General features: G+C 41.9%; 1 protein-coding gene across 1 annotated transcript in view; it reads left to right on the forward strand.

Moving 5' to 3' along the window:
• The first annotated feature begins 19,258 nt into the window (after positions 1-19,258).
• The window catches only part of CLVS2 (clavesin 2), a 64,144-nt gene continuing 62,785 nt past the window's right edge, over positions 19,259-20,617 (forward strand). Inside the window, exon 1 of the mRNA XM_041745146.1 lies at positions 19,259-19,842. Coding sequence (XP_041601080.1) covers positions 19,454-19,842 — 389 coding nt within the window. The 5' untranslated portion in view covers positions 19,259-19,453. The remainder of the gene's footprint in view (positions 19,843-20,617) is intronic.

Below are 20,617 nucleotides of genomic sequence, written 5' to 3' on the forward strand. Positions count from 1 at the left end.
ATCTGGGGAACCTTTGAGTGTATGATAGCAGCATTTGGAGGAGGCATTGTGTAATTCTTGTTGCTATGAGGGATATGTCGATACCCAACACTTTAGAGAGTGTGCACTTTTATGCTTTTGCCCTGACAAATGCACACCACCTGGTTAAAATGGGAGAAGGGGCCTCTTCTGCCCCTGACCCGAAGACTCTCCTTAGTGCAGTCTTCTTCCATGGAGAAGCCTGGGATCTCTCCCTGGCCACCAACACTTGCACCGAGGACCCTCTACAATTCCCCCTTCAGACCAGCTGGTCACTAAGTGGAGTGGAGCAAGTCTGCTGGCCTGTGTCTCTTTTTAACTTGCTCACACATTCTTTGGGACTATCTTCAGCTTTCCTGGACTTCAATACAGTGCTGCGCGACATACAGAGCACATCTCCTTCCCCCAGCCATCTTCATAGCTCCATTCGCCTAGACAGTGAGGGGGGAGGATCAAGCTTATTATACAGGGAGAGTTAATTGATTTCCATTCAGTGTGAGTCATGTTTGCTTTAATTGGTACATAATCAATGTCCATTCTACTAAGACAGTCAGTATGCTCTTTTGATGAATTGCTTTTAATTTTGCTCTGACAGTTTGTGGATAGATTCTCAAAGGTGATATTACCTTGCTCATCTAAAACTGGAAATTCTACATCTCTAAGCCATATGGCAATGCTCTGACATTAAATCCTACTCATTTGAAGAAGTATAATACTTACGTTTTGAATTCTTCATGCCAGCTTCTGTGTTGATCTAATCAAAGAAGGTAATGCATGAAAAAGTACTAATAATACACACAGCCAGAGCACAGGATCATTGAATTGATAAGTGAATTTCTATCTAAAGTTGAATCGTAGTGATTAGAATTGAATTACTAAGAGTAGATTTAAAAGTAGGTTTCAAGTCACCATTTATAGTAGAGACAAACTGTGTTCCACTTCAATTTTATTTAAAAATTAGATTTTCCATTCAGTAGCAAAAGCCTAAGAAACAAAGCAATTTATAAGGAGAGCATGAAAGATATTTAGTCAAACCACCATGGCTTATAAAGATAAATATTTTTTCCATTACTCCCATTTTACACAACTGAACAGAAGTAAATAAAACATGTTGTTAGTTAGGCAGTCTGGTAAGCATTTGTACTTTACATATATTCTACTTACATTTAATGCTATTACCTGAGAAAAGGATTTTAAGTTTGAAAGAAATGTTAGAAGTCACTTAACTGAACCTCTTATTTCACAAGTGAAGAAAAAGTAGTTAAGTGATCTTAAATAACCTAGCCTAATAGCACAGAAAATAAGAGAGACGTAACTAATATCTAGCCTCTCGACTCTTAACGAATGCCATTTCTACCATATAATTTATAAAGCTATTTCTTATCTGTTTTAAATCACTGCTATTATATTTCATTTGACATGTTTATTCGAGCTTTTGTATTCTCTGAGAAACCTGGTATATTTCCTAAATCAGAAAACCAAATGATGTTATTCATTAATTCAACATGTATTTATCATACCCCTACAAGACAAAGCCCTTGCTTTACAGAAATTATGCACACTAGAGAACAAGATAAAAAAGGAGAAAGTGGGCGATTGCACTAGAGCATGATGATGTGTGATAAGAGTTTATCATACAGTGTTATGAGCACAGAATAGAAGCACAGATCAATCTTGGATAGGGGTGGGTAGGTCTTATAATGAGATTGATTTCAAGCTGAGTCCTGAATGATCAGTAGTTGTTACCATGACAGCGAAGAAGGGTGCAAGAAGTATGTTCCAGAATTGGGGAGCAGACTGTGGATCAGAGTGTGCAAAGACTCAGAAGCAAGACTGTGCAATACTCTTGCTTTCAAGAATGTGCTAGGAGATTGATTTTGCTGAAGCCAAGTGAATGACAAGAGAAATGAGTAGAGAAATAAGCCAGGATCAGATAATACCTGAACTTTAAGCTGAGAGAAAGAGAGAACTATTGAAGGTCTTAAAGAGGAGATATAAAGTTCACTCTAATCGAAGGGCAGGGGCTGGCACCCTTGTGGCCAGGGTGATCACCTTAGTACGTGACGTTCCTACTTTCAATCATGCAATAGCTCCCAACCTTCATAGAATGGAGTCTAACGAATATCCTTACAAAATATACAGGGATCTGCCTCTGTTTTTTTCACCCTAATGTCAAATTTCAGCCATACTGCAACAGAATGTTTCATGCTAAGAAGACTGGCTTCTGAGATATTGAAAATGGTGCTTCTTACCTGGGACATGTCTCCCCTTCCTCTTTGTCCGGACAGCACCTACTCATGCTTTAGGCTTCAAGTGAAGTGTCACTTCCTCCAGGAAGCCTTCCCTGAAATCTCCCAGTACTACTCTAAGCTGGTTTTTATCTACTCTGTATCTTCAAGACCAAGTATGTTATCACTGCCATACATTGTCATCCTATAACACGATTGCACTAAGATCCTTGTGTTTTAAAAAAAAAATCAAATGTGAATAATTCCTAAGTAATATTACATGGAATAGGAATAATAAGGCTGGCATTGCTGGAAACAGAAGTTGTAACTACAAATTTACTTATTTTTCTCCCCGCTGGCTATAAACTTGGCTCTGTAAATGCTTGTTGAATAGATGAATTGGTATAAAGCTGTGCTAATGAGACCAATACAAGGTGGTTACAGATAGGATGGAAGGCCTGACCAAGGGAATGGCAATGGCGTTGGTTGGAAGTGGATGAACTCTAGAGCTGTGAAGGAGATAAAAAGGAAAATCTGACTGGACTAGAGATCAGTTGAGAAGGATGATGGCACAATAATGGTTGATCTTCAGGCTTCTGGCTCGTGCAATGGCTTGATGGTACCAGTCAATGAAGCTGGGGACCCAGAGGCAGAGTACTTATGGAAGGTGAAGATGAAGACTTTCAGTTTTATGCATGTTGCAGTTTCAGGCCTGAAGGATCTACATGCAGAAATATGCTTGAGACTTTGGTAGGGGAGTCTGGAACTTTTTAGGGTAATTTGGCTAGAGAGGTGTGAGTCTTTGGCATGGGAATGGCAGCGTATGTGCACAGTGTAAGAGGAAGGGGCTGAGAAAGCAACCTTAAGGAATATAAATATAAAATAAACATTTTAGGGTTGGAAGAAGAATTATGAAACCACAAAGGTACAGTGAGGTGACAATAATTGTTTGTTGTGGGCTTTCCATATTCCATGGTGCCAAGTGCTATATTATATCATTTAATCAATCTGACAACAATGATGTCATTATATCCCTATTTCTTACGTTCTCTTTCATATTTTGAAGCTATCAAGATAATGTATGCTTTCACAAATTTCACAATGATGTAAATACATAATTTAGAAGGTAACTCTACATTCCATTCCATTAAAAACTTTTGGTCAAGTTTAGTGCACGTCCCTCTAACTTTTTCTACACTTTGCATATTTATATTGCTATTGATAATTCTTTTCAGGATCATGATACTTTTGTGCAACTTAATTTTACCAGATGATTGCAATTGATTGATTAAGGTTTTAAAATAGCTGCTTGGTACTTTATTGCATGGATACAGTAAACAATCCACTTAATGCTACAGTGAGCAATCTTTCCAGTGAGGAAAATTAGACATATAGATAAAAATAGACTTAGGGTAAAACTGTCAAGGGAAAATGGCTGATAAATGGTGGAAACAGGACTCAGAGAAACTGAATGCATATCAGATCTCAGAAGCCTAAAGACCACTTGATAATATGACAAGAAAGATGGGGGTATTAACAGTGCAAATGCTACAGAGATTAAGTGATATTGTCAGTGACATCCACTAACACCTGGCAAAGACATTTTAATGGAGTAAGTCAGAGGGTAAAGTCAAGGGCAACTGGAAGAGGACAAGGATGAAATGGGGGCTTAAGCAGCTTTTTCAAAACTTGTAAAGGAGCAGAGAGGAAAAAGATAGTGTGGTGGTTAGAGGGGTTTGTGAAGTTGAAGAACCCTAGAAGTGATACATTTGACCATTTGTTAAGATCTAAGGCCATTTTGATAGCTCATCAAAATGTTTTTCTTTGATTTGTAATTAGATGAATGCATAATAGAGTATTATCTATTATCTATTACATAATAGATAATGTAATTAGATGAAACATCACAGAGGATGGGTGAAAAGACAAAAGACAAAATATGAAATAAAGTACTACACAAAATATTAAATACAGAAAAAACCCCAAATATTAAATACTAAATAAATGTGTATCACATGCCTTGACCTGTATATAAAAATCACCAAAATATGTGTATGATAAAAGCAACTCCAATGTTTTCCTCTTTCTTAAAAGCTTATTATGTAACATTTAAGACATGGAAGTAGAAAGAATATCATGAGGAAATCCTTCTACCCACTAACAAACTAAAAAATAGAGTAGTGACAAATTAAAGCTATGGTATCCCTCTGTGATCTTATCTCTCTGCCTCCATCCAAACAGTTACCAGTATTATGAATTTGGTGACTTCTCTGCAGAAGGCAAAATTTTTTTCTAAGAATAAATTTTCATTTTGTCATTTTCATGGAAATACGATGACAGTGATAGGCATTAGTGAAATATCAATCTATTACTTGACATTATAAGTAATGCTCCATTTTGAAAAGGCTTAAAATATATTTTCATAGGGAGGGGGGTTGAAGCCACACCAGCTAAGTTAATTTTTATGTAAACCAGCCTGGGCGATATAGCAAAAGATAAAACTTAGGAGATAAGCTAAAGCTTCTGCTCTAACTGATGCACCTAATTGCATTCCATTTCCTTATTCTCGTAGTGTCTAATATAATATTTTATGCTTAAAATGATTTTTTTCCAGGTTAAGCCTCTTAGGCTGAAGCACCAGTCTTCCTTGGGCATTATGCAGTTCATTTGGTGGAAAGGATGTGCTGTTTCTAAAAGTGAGTCTCGCAGCAGTCAAGGTACCTGGCTAGTGGTGTGGCGTGAGGGCAGATAAGATGGGACATTATTCCAGAGGCTCATCGCCAGAAATTAATCAAGCTCATTGCTCCTCTACATGATACTCCTCATCCATCCCATAATGTAAATCTTGGTCATGGGGTGCCTGGGTGGCTCAGTGGTTGAGCGTTTCCCTTTGGCTCTGAGCATGATCCTGGGGTCCTGGGATTGAGTTCCACATTAGGTTCCCCGCAGGGAGCCTGTTTTTCCCTCTGCCTATGTCTCTGCTTCTCTCTGTATGTCTCTCATGAATAAATAAATAAAATCTTAAAAAAAAACTAAATCTTGGTCACATTATACCAGAGTACAGCTAAGTATTTCCTATAGAGCAGGAGTGTTTTTTTTGTCTTGTTCAGAGACAGCTTCAATAGTTTTTAGTGTTCAAAGTGAAATAGTTCAACTTTATGTTAATAAAGAGATGTGGGGATCCTTGGGTTGCTCAGTGGTTCAGGGCCTGCCTTTGACCCAGGGTGTGATCCTGGAGACCTGGGACTGAGTCCCACGTCAGGCTCCCTGAATGGAGCCTGCTTCTCCCTCTGCCTCTGTCTCTGTCTCTGCCCACCCCCCCTCTCTCTCTGTGTGTGTGTGTGTCTATCATGAATAAATAAATAAAATCTTTTAAAAAAAAGAGATGCAATTAATTTTACCAGATTACTTGTCTCCCCCTTTTAGAAGTCTCAATTACATTTGGATTTACTGATCATTTTTGAAACAAATATATAGTCTTTGATGCTCTGAAAGACCCATTTATTTTCTTTGGAGAGAAATAACTTTTAGTTTCATAATCACAAAACATCAAATCAACATAAACACCCACAGCAGCTCCTTTGAGACTGGCTCGCATCAGGTGTTGGGAAGTCCATATCAGGAAGATTTGGTTCTTTTTTTTTTTTTTTTTTTTCTTCAAGAGGCCCAAGGATCTCCTTGTGCCTGCTGATTCCAGGTCCTTCAAATCACAGCACATTTCAAAGGCTGAGATCACACACAAAGACACGTTTAACTTATTCATTGAGTTTCTTTGAACTTCAAACTCTCCAGCTCTCAGTTTCTTTCACAGGAGATGGAGGCATGTCTTGGAGTCTGCCCTCCCTCCAAGAGCCAAGGCAGTCACGTAAGATAAACCAGACAAATCAAATAAGCAGCTTCCCAAGCTGCAGACACTTTATTGACTTCCTATAGAAAGTCCCTCTCGAATCCACTGCTCATACTTCCCATCACTCCCTCTGTCCTGTAGGCATTTGCTAACCTGACCACTGGGTGCAGGGCCTTCATCATGAGGCTGCTCTTGCTCACCAGCTTCTTCCCCTATTTCTTCCCTGTTTCCATTTCCATTTCTTGTGTCAGTAAAATAGGCCCTGTTTTTTACTCTTAGTTTCTTTCATCCCCTCTGTAGGAACAGATTTTTCATCTAGGCCTGCCAGATGAAATATAGGAAATTCAGTTAGATTTGAATTTAATCTAAAAACATTTGTAGAAGTATGCCTCAAGTATTTCATGGGACACGTTTGTGCTAAAAGAAAGTTTTATATTTTGTTTATCTGAAATTTAAATTTATCTGAGCATCTCTCTTTTTTTTTTTCTTCCTCTAAAATAGGCAACCCTTCTTTCAACTGGCACAAGGTAGTCCAGACCCCAGGTAGGTGACCATGAAGCTTTGGGCTCCTGGATGTTAGTCAAGCTCTAGCAAGTTTGCAGCTCCCTCTGCTGGGAAGCCAGGCCACATGTGGCTCGAGTTCTGCTCTGAAGCTGTGAGCAGGGAGTAATGGGTAGCCAGCCCCAGAGGAAGGTATCTAATACTTCTAGAGGGAATGAGTAAACCCATATGTAAGAAGTTAGGGTTATTTTGAAGAGTTGAGCGGCTTCTTTTTCCTCAGTTGTTTTGTATTTTAAGAATTCTTATAACCTTATAAATTTACTTATTCTTTGATAAATTTTGAAATCATGACATCGATATTTTATTTCTTCTGCTCCATAGTGGATATACATCAAACTCTTCTGACATTCCCTAGTAACATGGATCCCAGAAAACTTGCAACTCTCTTTGGAGTCCTGTTTTGTAGCTTCTAGAGGATTACAGGATCAAAGATAGAAGGGGGTATTCCTTTCAGTGGTTAGTGTTCTGGCAATAAACAATTTGAAAACTCTAGCTGGATAAAATTGCTACTAATAGGGTTTTTTTAAAAAAGATTTTATTTACTTATTTGAGAGAGAGAGAGAGAGAGAGAGAGAGAGAGATTGAGAGCACAAGCAGGGAGGAGGGCAGAGGGAGAGGGAGAAGCAACCTCTCCACTGAGCAAGGAACCCTCAGCAGGGCTGGATTCTAGGACTCCAGGATCATGACCCGAGCTGAAGGCAGATGCTTAACCAACTGAGCTACTCAGGAGCCCCTAACAGTTTTTTTCTTATTATGATACTATTTTGATTATGTTTTGCTTCATTGTGAAAGTTGTTCAAATCTTTATCCATAGTAACTTGATAGGCACATACTGCAAAGCTGCTGAGGTTTGGGAAACATTTATCATAAATAAGTCTCTTAACCTTTGTAAGCAGGTAACGTGAAAATGGGCAGCTAACACTTTGAGCCAACTGCCACGGTCAGGCCTATTCTGGGCTACTCAAGGTATATTGCAATTTTGGGAGATTCAAGAACAATGTTGGTTAGACAAAGGAAGGAAGATGGAGCCAAAAGTGCCTACTCTCTGAGATGTCGCTGAGCCTCTGGTACTTTTCTGGAGGTGTCTAAATCTTTCCCATGCAGTGTTGGAGGAGAGATGTGCTTTTGACCTTGATCCCAGAAGCGGTGGGTTCTGGGGCCTGGCCTCATGTTCAGGTAGTCAAAGTGTAGCCGGCAGTCCTTGGACTGGTAAGGGAACATTCAGAAGTCAGAGAGGTCATGGTCACCTTCTGGAGAAATTGCCTATTAATGGCTGGCACCTGGTATCAGATAAAAGGCAATATTCCAACCACAAGGAGAGCAACAGAATAAACAAAGCCAGAACAACAGAGAGCCAATCAATACGCAAAAGTCTGGGACATGCTTCATCACTCATTCCTGTGGGCTGGGTCCACTTGTGGGTCAAATACAAGGCAGTTCTGAAGGTCTGTGATCTGGGGACTATACCGATGCTGGCTAAGGCCAGCTTCTGGCACAACATGACCCAGGGAGTTGAGTAACTAAAGTGATGGGGGTGGTGGGATGAGGACAGTGGAGCAGCACAACGTGAGGATGCAGGAGGTGTGTCGGGCCACAAAATCCCAGGTTTGAAGCACGAGAGAGGAATAGCTTAAGCAGCTTAAGCAAACAGTAGCTAATGTCAAGGGCTGCAAACGGGCCGCACATGCTGATGTTTCGGTGGCCTGCATGGTGTGACAAGACGTCGGTGTCCTCTCAAGTCAGCCAGTTACCAACATGCTCCATGCGTGGCCTTACCCGGGCTGCTTCACATTTTAAGATACCCCATGGCTGGGTCCCTCATGGCATTTGAATTTGGAACTTCCGTTGATCTTACTTTTGATTGATTTGGAAAGCTGAAAAGGGCCAGGATATTCAGAAGCACCCTGTTGGGATTCAGCCTTGAGGAGCTGGGTCAACCAGAGGTAGAGAAATGAAGGAGGCAGCTGACATAACTAAACACTGTCATCAACAAGTAGTTGTTATCAAAAAAAGAGACACCTTTTGTAAAGATCAGGTGTGAGGTGCATCACATCACATTGTGACCACTAAGACCTAAAGTACTGACATTTGGAAATTGTTCATCTTCACCCTACAACTGAGAGGAGGATTCCGGGTTGGGTTTTTATAACTCTGTCTTCCTTTCGGATATACTTTCTTTGAGAGGAGGAATCCTGGATAAGGCAAGCTTTCCAGGGATTGCACATAACCTGGAGGTCTTATCTTATCTATGAGTTCATGCGATGATATCTGACACAGGCCAGGAAAACCTGTGTGGAGTGGCTCAGAAAAATGGAACTGTTTTTAAAGGGATGCTAAAAGGGGAACTTTTGGGTTATAACATCAATTTGAAAGGCCAGACTATCACTGGTAGTGGTCGTTATCTTGAAAGATTCTGTTTAAATTTATAGAACTATGCCTATCTTAAACTGGAAAACGTGACCTGAGCAATATAACCCTGAAAATGAGGTGTTGGTAAAATAAGCCTCCAATAGTTCAGATAATTTGTGTGTAATGTATCCCACCGAGCTGAAAATGAAGCAGAGTTGCCTAGCACAGGGCGCACATCATAATTGGTTCTCAATAAATACTTGGTGAAAGAACAAATGAATTAGTAAAGGACTGAAACTCCATTTGCATCTTTAAACAACGTTTTTTTCAAACTTCACGGGAGGATCAATCCATGACTTCCTGGAATGATTTTTTAAAGCATTCTTTGTATCACTAAGAATGTCATCTTAATAATCCATCAACACGTAGCCGCCTAGACAGTTTCAAGGCTTTCTTCTACAGTATAATCTTCTTTAGTAAGCAAGAAGATAAACAGTTTGGGAAAGACACATGGCTGTCTGTAACTGCAGCTTGAGAGGAAGTAAACCATTGAAATCTAAGGGAAACATTTTCAAAGGATGATTTAAATGAACTGCAAAAAAAAAAATCATAGAAAACCAATTTATAATACATTGAGTCAAATGTCAGAGAACTACTTTCATGAATCTAAAATATGTTACTTGTATATTTTGAGGACTATTTCCATGTTTTAAAAAATGATCTTCAGATGAAACACATATGGTTTTATTTTTTTAATTTTACAGGTTTTATTTTTCTTCCACTTGTTTTCACTGATGGCTTTTTGAGTTTTAATGCATGCTGAGCATTGGGGCCGCACAGCAGGGCAAACATACATATAGTTTCTATGTGCTGGTTGTAGAAAATTTCTAATACTCATGAAATTTAGGTAATCATATTCTATTAAAACAAACTTAGGCCCTATTAGATGATTATTAGTAGATATGACACAGTAACAGAATTGTTAATTTTTTTTAAAGACTTATTTATTTGTTTACGGGAGAGAGAGAGAGATATCACACGTAGGTGTACAGGTGCCTGTGGGAGTTGAGGGGAGGGACAGAGGGAGAGAAGGACTCTTAAGCAGTCCCAGTGCTGAGCATGGATCCCAATGTGGGGCTTCATCTCAGGACCTCGAGATCATGACCCGAGGTAAAACCAAGAGTCCCCACTTAACTGACTGAGCCACCCAGTTGCCCCAGATTGTCAATATTTTCAAGAACAAAATTATTCCTGAGAAAATGGAAGAGATTTAAGTTTGAGCAGTTGGTATAAAAATATGTTACAACTGAAATTATATGCCTCAAAACAAGAGCAATGAGGCAGAACTGAATTTGTTCTTATCTACTGACGAGACATCACCAACAGGGTGACATTTAGTCACTGGCATGTTCACTACATCGATAAGTCTGGATACAACTGCATTCATTTAAGAAATGACAATTCTGAGAAATCCAGCCAAACTGTAGTTTTCCACATGTTTATCTATTGCAGTATCTTCACGCTGACAGACTCTTTAGTGTCGTAAATTGGGAAACTCATTTCAGGGGAGTTAGTATCGTTGATCCCAAACTATTGCCCAGGGAGAAAGAACATGTCAGTTTATTATGATTAAAATAGCTGAGGCTTATATACATCCATCCTTTGTTGTTCTTTTTCAACGTTTCTTTTTACCTACCTACATACACATACACACACACACACACACACACACACAAATACACACCTCTCAATCTTTTACCTACCTACCTACACACACACACACACACACACACACACACACACAAATACACACCTCTCAATCTTTTATAGAGTGTTTTTCCTTAATGATTATTTTAATCTAGTTTCACCTGTGCAACTCTATTGGAACTATTGACAGATGGAATTAAGTGACCTGGGCAAAGTATATCCATTTAGAAGTCTTTATTAAAAGTAGAGAGAGACTTTGCAAAATAAAATAAAATAACCAAAAGATTAATTTAATATAGATCTGTGATATGAAATGATATTAAAATAGTCATATATATATAATTCATTATAATTTTAAATAAAACTCACCAGATTAAGATTTAATATAACCATCTCCTTAATTACATTTACTTCTCTGAAGGAAAGAAGAGCAATACAATCACCTCCATTGCATCTAATACAGTTTCTGGGAAGCATTTGTATCACCAGGGGAATAGCTGGATCAATTTCCTATTACTGGTTTCTGTGAAGGTGTGATATCATTGGTAACACAACACTAAGATGAAATGAGAATTTGTCAACTACATCTGCAACACCTAGTCAAACCTCTGGAGGAAAAAAAATTGCCTATTAGCTACCACAATGGAGATTGTGTACTATGATTGTGACGATGGAAATGGTCAAGATATTATTTCAAAGTTCTCTTAATGTTCTGTTATGCTAGGGAAACTACTGGTTATGAATCCTCTAGTGGAAGGAAGAAAATTCTAAAATCTCAGTGCATTTAGATATATTAGGGGCATGGTTTTGGGGGCCTGAGAGTTAAGCAGAGCTAAAAGAAGTGGATATGGCTGTAAAAGAGTAACAGGAGGGATCCTTATGGTGATTGAAATATCTGTCTCTTGACTGTATCAGTTTCAATATCCTGATTGTGTTGTGTTACCATTGGGAGAAACTGAGCTAAGGGTACATGAGACCTCTGTATTATTTCATAAAACTGCATGTCAATATAAAGTGGTCTCAAAATAAAAATTCAATTAAAATCCTCAACTTATGGTTTTAATTTAATTAAATTTTTAAACATATAAACATTTTCTTATATTCTAAGGATCAACTGTCACTTGTCTGCAAGTGGAACTTACAGATAAAATAAATAAGCATTTGAGAAATAACTACTGAAGGAAAAATTTAGAAATGTGTTCTAATGTTAAAGTTAAAATAAATTTTTATTCTTCTCATGAACATGTGAGCTTCTCAGAGTGATTTAAGAATGCAGGCATTGTTCCTACAGGTAAAATGGTTTTATATACCTCATACCTCTTAATTATACATTCTAGATGTAGATATATAATTATGGTCTCCAACATTAAAAAATGTCTACCAGTACTAAGAGAATTTGGAAACTGGTTTAAACTATCCTACAGTCTCTTAAGAAAAAAGAACTCAGTTTGGGTATTTTGGAGATTGATAGGAGTCCTGAAGACATCTAGAAGTGACAATCAACAAAAGGAAACCCTACCTAAAGCTATCAGAGAGACAATAACAGAGAATCAGAGGGAAGAACAGGGATGCCCGGTATTGGGGGCCACTTTTTCCTGAGGGTCATTTTATGATTGACGAAAAAGAAGCTGAGAGTTTAAGAGGCTGATCAGTACTTTTGATAGCTTCAAAAGTCTAGGGAATAGGTGTTAGACTCCAGGGCCCACCATAGGGAAGTATACCAGAAGTACTTGTCCTTATACAGAGTGCAGCTCAGTTGCAAATAATTTCACTCCCTGGAATAAGATAAAGTTGATCTGTAGTTCTAGTGCCCAATTGTTCATATGTATGGACACAAGGTGATGGATAAAAGCTATAGCAAAAACTCTCTGGAGTAAGATAAAGTCATTCTAGATCTTAATTTATTGATATAAATACCTTTGTTAGTTCAATGACCAGAATGCAATTTTTTTAAATAGGCAGAAACTCAAGGAAATAATATAATTAAAAACAAAAACCAGAGAAACAACGGAAACAATAATTAATAATAGAGCAGATCCACCAGATCTTGGTATTGGAGTTATTAATGAACCCAGGTATTGGAGTTATTAACGAATTCAAAATCACTATCTATTACATTTGTAGAGATAAAAACAGATGATAATTCCAGCATAATTGACATATATGTGTGTATCTGTCTGTGTAATATGTGGCAATCCTAGAACTAGAAAATACAAAATTAAGAACTGAATGACAGACAGTTAAAACAGCAGTAGACCAGCAAGAGTTGATGAATGATTTAATAAAGTGAAAGCAATTCAGACAGAAAATATCCAAAAGGAAATATGAGGCAAAATGGGTGGAAAATGCAGAGGATACATAGGGAGACCCAGAGGAAATGGTGAGGAGATACAATACCCATGTAACTGAAATTCCAGAAGCAGAGGAGAAAGAAAATGGAACAGAAACAACATATGAAGATACTATGACTTAGATCGTTCCAAAGGCACACATGAGAGCCCTCAAGATGGCATCAGGAAGCCCTCTAACTCTCAAGAAGGATTTTTAAATTGTATAAAGGAATACAAGAATGAAACAGTGATAAATGAGCAAAGTCATAAAAGGAAACTGCTAAAAATGAAAGGAAGAAAAAATAAAATCAGCTAGAGACAAATAGAGATTACTTTCAAAAGAATAATGAAAAGGTGAGAGCTAACTTTACAACAGAAATACTACAAGACAGAAAGAGTTGGATTATAATATTTGAAGTGCTGAAAGAACATAGCTGCAAATCCACTCTCATACCCAGCAAGATTATTCTTCAAGGGGGAAATCAAGAGAAAGTGGCTTTCAGGCAAACAAGACATTTTTAGCCCTCAGATCTGTGTTAAAGGATATATTAAGGGGTGTGCTTCAAGTAAAAGAAAAATAACTATTTGTGGAAACTCAGAGATACATGGAGGAATAAAGAACAATGAAAAGGATAAATGTGTATGTAAATCCAGAGCAATGATTCTTGAACATTAATGTAAATTAGAGTCATGTGAAAGGCTGGACAGACCATACCAGGATTGTGATTCAGGATGTCAGAGGTGGGGATTTACATTTCTAACACATTCCCAGGTGATGCTAATTCTACTGGTCTGAAGCTTACACTTTGAGAACCACTGAGGAATAATACTGTTTCTAAAACAGTGACTTGTCTTGTGAGATTTAAAATTTATATTGAATCAAATCCATGCATATGTGGACAATTATTTTTTTTTTTTTAAAGATTTTTTATTTATTTATTCTTGAGAGATAGAAGGAGAGACAGAGCCAAAGACACAGGCAGAGACACAGGCAGAGGGAGAAGCAGGCTCCATGCACCGGGAGCCCGACGTGGGATTCGATCCCGGGTCTCCAGGATCGTGCTCTGGGCCAAAGGCAGGTGCCAAACCGCTGCGCCACCCAGGGATCCCATATGTGGACAATTATTTTGTGACAGTGGTAGCTTTTCTGTTCAATAGGGAAAAGATCATCTTTTCAATAAATAGTCTCAATAAATGGTACTCAGTCATCTTATATTCATATAAAAAATACTCTCTCCCTTTCTCACACCATACACTAAACTCAGTCTCAGGTGGACTGTAGGCTTCAGGGAAGGACAAAAACAATAAAACTTCTAGAAGGAAATATCAGAGAATATCTGAGTGACCTTGAGATATTCTTAAAGAGGACCCAGAAAACACCATTCATTGAAGAAAAATTGAACTATATCAAAATTTAAAATGATGTTAATCAAAAGATTAAATAAGAGAGCAATGGCACTTCACACAAAAGTTTTCTACAAATGGCCAAAAGAATACGAAAACTTGTCCAACCTCGTTAGCGATCATGGAGATCATACCCAAATCACCATGCAATATACCTATTGAAAATCAGAAGGGATAAAGTTAAACCGATGGGTAATAGTAAGGTATGTGAGAACGTGGCACAGTGAGAAATCCTATATACTTTTGCAGAGAGGGTGAAATAGCACAACCGTTTGAAAAATAGTTTGGCGTCATCTAGTAAATTTGAAGATGCTCATTCCATATGACCCAGCACTTCCATTCCAGTGTATGTCCATGTGCACCAAGAGATGTAGATCAGAATGTTTATACGTGGTGATTCATAAAAGCCCTAAATAGAGAAACAACTCAAATCTCCATCAGCAGTAGAACAGATAAGTATATTGTTTATAAAATGGAATTCCATGTGTCATCACTGAATATGGATGAACTAACTACACGCAACAACTTGGGAGAAGGAGTCCTATTTCACAAACATAATATTGAATAAGAGCAGCCAATCACGAAATTACAATGAGTGAGTACATTCAAGTTTAAGAAAAAAAACCAGGAAAAACGAAATTATGGTGCAGAGTCACTTAGTTTGTAAAATTTTAAAGAAAAACAAGGAAGTGATTATTTTCCAATGAAGATGGTGTGGCTTCCTTTGTTGGAAGGCAAGGCAAGTAGTTAGGAGAGGAGGAGAGAGGTGCTTTGTGGGTACTAACAATGTTCTTTTCCTTCAACTGGGTGGCTATCTATACAAATGATTGCTTTGTAATATCCCACAGAATTATACATCTTGTTTCGTGCCCCTTTTGGAATGTATATTTTATTTAACAATAGATGGGATGAAATGGTTTAAAATGTAAATTACTTACTCTGTCCACTTTAAATATGGCAATAAACCAAACTGCTTTCGGGTTCCTTGGAAACACCGGAAGTCCTTAATGTAACTATTTTTCCAACAATACTTTAATGAATCCTTTTGTTTAGTCAATGTATTCTCCTATTCTAGTTCCTACATAACTTTGCGTTAATTTGGGCAAGTAAATTAATGTTTAATGGGAATCGAATGCTCTGAAGTCATCTGGATAAACACCTTGTTTAACCCTTAGATTACTCTGTATATTTATTTTGGTTTCAGAACTGATTTCAATTGTTAAAGTAGAGAGAGACTAGTAGTAAAATTACTGGAGTAAGGACTTAACAGTTTGTGAATATAATCAAAAAAAATTCTTGTATATACCTACCTGACCTACTCCAAACAGACCTACTGCATGATAGATGTGATTTCCATGACATATTGATAGAATAAAATGAATCTTATTTGAATCAATGATTATTGATAAATAATAAAAATATCATCATTAACTATAAGCCACACCATACCTTGGACTAACAAATTTAATTTTATTCCTTTCTAAAAATATGCTCTACTGCTGAGAAGGGTGTCAGAGAACAAAATTAAGTAATTGGTTTTTAAGCACCTGTCGGTTCTAAGATGTAACCCCACTTGCAAGCTAACAGCTTTAGCTGGCCAGAGTTTTATGTCTGCCATAGAAGAAGTTGCGAAACCCTTGGGTTAGAGAGAAACAACTTTATCACTCAGGCACAGAAGCAGTCTAAGCACCAGCATATTTTATGCTTGTTTCCTGAGCCCGGATTCCTACAAGCCTAAGAGAAGAGGGTCAGATATTGGTACACATAGTGGGTGGCATTACATACAGGACGGTAGCTTTGAGAGCAGGGAAGCAAACCTTACACTCGGATGGAAGTACTACTATCCCTAGCTTCCAATTCCCTTCTAAAGTTGTGCACTATACACACTGTACACACAGCCTTGAGAAGAGTCTGGAAAAAAACAGTTCATGCTCTGCGCCTGAGGCATTCAGAAATACAAGAGGTCTATGGAGCGCTGTCTCTCTGTATCAGGGAAATCTCTTTATAAACCCTCTTGCTGCAGTTCATACGAACACACATTTTCTTCAAGTTCTAGAATATTGGCCAAAAATAGATTTTTCAAAGGTTTTTAAACTGTGAACCGAATTACTTTAATAGTTCACATTATACTCAAAATGCTTTTGAAGAGTCATAATTATATAAAGTCCTAGAAGGATATTATATATGGGTGTGTATGAATGAGTGAGCGAGTATGTGTGTGTGTTAGTTTCTTACTTAAAGTGTAAATTCCTTGGGAATAATGACTGTGCGCGTGTGTAATGTATTCTCTTATTCTGTTTCTTTCAAAACTTTGCACTAATTTAATTAATAAAATGCTAGAGGCCTGTCCTCCTTTTTTTTTTTTTTTTTTTTTCTCTTTGTGAACACCATTGCTGAAGAACAACAAAAAGTGTGCACCTGTACCCTGAGTGTTCTGACGCTCATGGGGAGGACAGGGTCTCCCAGCTTGGAGACCACCTATTCTAAGCTTAGAACCCAGGACAATGCCCACCCCGCAGTGGAGCTCAGGATTACTGGTTGCATTGTGCAGACTGGAATTTAGGACTCGTTCTATCTAGTCTGTAAGCCCAAGTTGCTCTCCGTGACACCTGGGGAATACATGCTGTGCGTTGAAAAGAGGAAACATTCCTTGCCCTCAAACCCTTGGAAGTCACCTTAAGCCCCAAGACATCCATTTATGCTGATTCTAGTCTGCAGACGGATACAAGTCCGGGGAACGAGCGCACGTGTCTGCAGAAACGTTTGCTTTATTATGAGATGAGAAATGAGTCGAGGGGTGTCCTTGCTCTGGGACTCTTTTCCCTTTCCCTTTGCGGGCCCAGGTGGTCCACGGCACTCCAGCAGCCGGCCTTAGGCTGGGGCACTATTCGTAGAAGTTCCTCCGGAGGTTTCGTCATCCACGCGGCGCTCTGGAACCCCTCTGCTCTTCTGGTCGAGAGCAAACATTTCTGGCGACAGGCAGTGCCCGAAGTCCCGAGGATTTCCGGACACTTTGCACGGCGGCGCGGTCGCCCAGGGGGGGGCCCCGAGAAGGTGAGTTGGCGCGAACCGACCGCTCGGGGTCTTGTCCCCATAGGGCGGGGGGCGCGGGGGGGGGGGGCGGCCTGGGGAGGGGGCGCTGCGGAGGGGCGCGGAGGGAGGAGGGGGGCACGGGGGGCTGCGGGGAGGGCGCGGGGGGGCACGGGGGGGCCACGGGGGACCGCGGGGGGCCTCGGGGGGAGGAAAGGGGGCGCGGGAGGACCGCAGGCGGGCACGGGGCTGCTGCAGGGGGCACGGGGACCGCCGGGGGGCGCAGGGGGGAGCTCGGGGGGTGCGGGGTGGGGGAGGCGGCCGGGCTTCGCGGCCCCGCCCGGCCAGGTGTCGCCCTCCCGGGGCCCTGCGGGGGAGCGGCGGCGGGAGGAGGCTGCGGTCGGGGCCGGGGCTGTTTGGACGCGGCGGAGGGTGGCGGCCGGGCCGGGGCTCCGGGAGCGGGGTGCGCGCGCGAGCCGAGGGGGCGCTTACGTCGCAGCTCGAGCGGAGCTGGGGTGGTTAGAGCCGAGTCCTCGGGGCCGCGCAGCCCGAGCCGCAGCCGCAGCCGCAGCCGCAGCCGGAGCAGCAGCAGCAGCCGCCCGGAGGGGCGCGCCCCCCGCAGCAGCCCCGCCGCCCCCCGCAGCCCGGCGCACAAAGGCGGCGGCCGCCCGCCCGGCCTCCTCCCGCCCGGCCTCCTCCCGCCGCCTCCCGGGGGCGCGAATGGCCTCGCGGGGCCACGACCTGGGGCGCGGGGGGCCCTAGGTCGGCGCGCCCCGGCCCCACCCCCACCCCGCCAGCCGGGAGGGGGCGATGCGGGCCCGGGGCCCCGCCGCCCGCCGCCGCCGCCGCCGCCGCCGCGCTGCAGCCCGCGGAGCCGAGTGGGTGCCGCCGCCTCGCGCGCCGCTGGACGCCGGGGAGAGCCCCCGCCCCCGCCCCCGCCCGCGGGGCTGCCGGTAGGAGGCTGCGGGCAGCTAGGCACCTTCCCATTTGGGTCCCCGCTCCCCTGCTCCACCTCCTCCACCCCACCCCACCCTCACATTCTGGAAGCTCCGGGGTGGGAGCGATCCCTGCCCTCCCTGCGCACCCCCACCCCCGGGACAACCCCGTGGGAATAAGGGCTGGAGGCAGGCCGAAGTTGCGGGTGGGGCTGGGGCGGGGGGGGGGGCAGACCCTTCTGGTGCCTTCTGAGATCACCGTGTCTGCCTCGGAGGGGAGGAGGGAAGGTGCGCGATCTGCAGCGTCTCCGCCTAATTGGAACCTAATCGCTTTAAACAAAATCTTACAAACGTCTTTTTTTTTTTTTTTTTTAATAACCTCTTGGAATAAAGCAGAAGGAAAAATAAGCTCCTTTCTCCGCCCTCCCCCCCCCCTTCTTTCCCTTTCTCTCTTTTTCTCTCTGCCGAAGACGCTCCCTCCCCGCCCCGGAGCTCAGCGCCGAGAGCCACCTTATTATTAATCGGAATTGCCACCGCGGGCCCTGGCAGGCGCATCCTTCAGGGGGGACCAGGGAAGCGGCGCGGAGCTGCGGCTGAGATGTGCGCGGGGGCGGTGGTGGTTACATCTCGGAAGAGAAGAGGACGCTCCCCGGATCAGTGCCAAGCGTGCAGGGTGGGCTTCGGGGCATTCTGTTAGGATTGAGGAAGGACAGGGGGTGCTGGGCCCTCCGCAGGTCCGCATCCCTGTAAGGGAGAGGGGAGAGGAAACCAAAGTGAGGCGTCTTTTTTTTTTTTTTTTTTAAGAGGTGGGAAAAAGAAGTTTATACCCCCCAGAAGGGGAAGAAAAAAAAAAAAAAAGCTGCGGGAAAGCAGGAGCAACAGGGTAGTAGTCTGGACACCGAGACAAAAAAAAATTTCCTGTGCAGAAGAGGAAGCAGGCTGCAGAGAGGCCCGGAGGCCGCACGCAGCGCGGTGGTGGCAAAGGCCAGGTGTGTTGTTGCGGGACAGTCAAGAGGAAGGGAAGGTTCAGGAGCAAGCGGAACAATGACTCATTTACAAGCTGGTCTCTCTCCCGAGACCCTGGAGAAAGCTCGCTTGGAGCTCAACGAGAATCCAGACACGCTGCACCAGGACATCCAGGAGGTGAGGGACATGGTCATCACCAGGCCGGACATCGGCTTTCTGCGCACAGATGATGCCTTCATCTTACGCTTCTTGCGGGCCAGGAAGTTTCATCACTTTGAGGCCTTCCGCCTCCTGGCCCAGTACTTTGAGTACCGGCAGCAGAACCTGGACATGTTCAAAAGCTTCAAGGCCACGGACCCTGGCATCAAGCAGGCTCTGAAGGATGGCTTCCCTGGGGGCCTGGCCAACCTGGACCACTATGGCAGGAAGATTCTAGTCCTTTTTGCAGCCAACTGGGATCAGAGCAGGTAAATCCTAAATTTAGACTTGTACTAGGGGTTCTTTTACTCTCCCATTTTCCAGAATTTACCCTGAGTGTCATAGTTTTACAGCTTTGATGTTTGTGCTCATTTGGCTGGGGATAAAGAGAAATTGGAACCACAAACTGGGGTTCTGGGAGGGTGATCTAGGGGTGGGAGTAAGGCTTTTATTTTTACCTTTGAAACTCTCACTTCGTGAGCACTTAGTCTCTACTGCAGCTTTAAGTGCTTCCTGAACCATATTACTGTGCTGCAGTCTAAAAGCATTCAACTTCTAAATAAAGCCGCTAAATTTTTCACCTCTTGAATAAGTTTACTGTTCTGTGGAGAAATGAGGATGAGGATGGAGACAACTTTTCCTCCTTCCTCCTAATGAAATTCTTAAGCTAGATTCATCATCATCATCCATCACCATCATCACCATCACCATCATCATCATCGTCATCATCATTTCTCTCCTTAGTACTGAGGTTTTATTTTTTAATAATAGCCTGGCATTCAACCAAGATCAAGTAGTTTTGTTGCTTGGGAACTTTTCTGCTTGGCGATGTGTAGATGAAGGAATAATATGATGTGTGTCACTTCAATGAGAAGGAAGAGTTGTACCCTCTGTCGCTGAGCATGCCTACTGACACTGAAAATAAAGACTGACTGGTGTGCTCGTTCTACACCTGTCACTAATCTAAGGAATGTGTTTCCTGTCTGATGTGATTTTTCATCTTTCATAAGGAAGTGGAAAATGTTCAGACATGGTAGTTGGTAG

This window comes from Vulpes lagopus, chromosome 2 (assembly GCF_018345385.1).
Source record: "Vulpes lagopus strain Blue_001 chromosome 2, ASM1834538v1, whole genome shotgun sequence".
NCBI lineage: Eukaryota > Metazoa > Chordata > Mammalia > Carnivora > Canidae > Vulpes > Vulpes lagopus.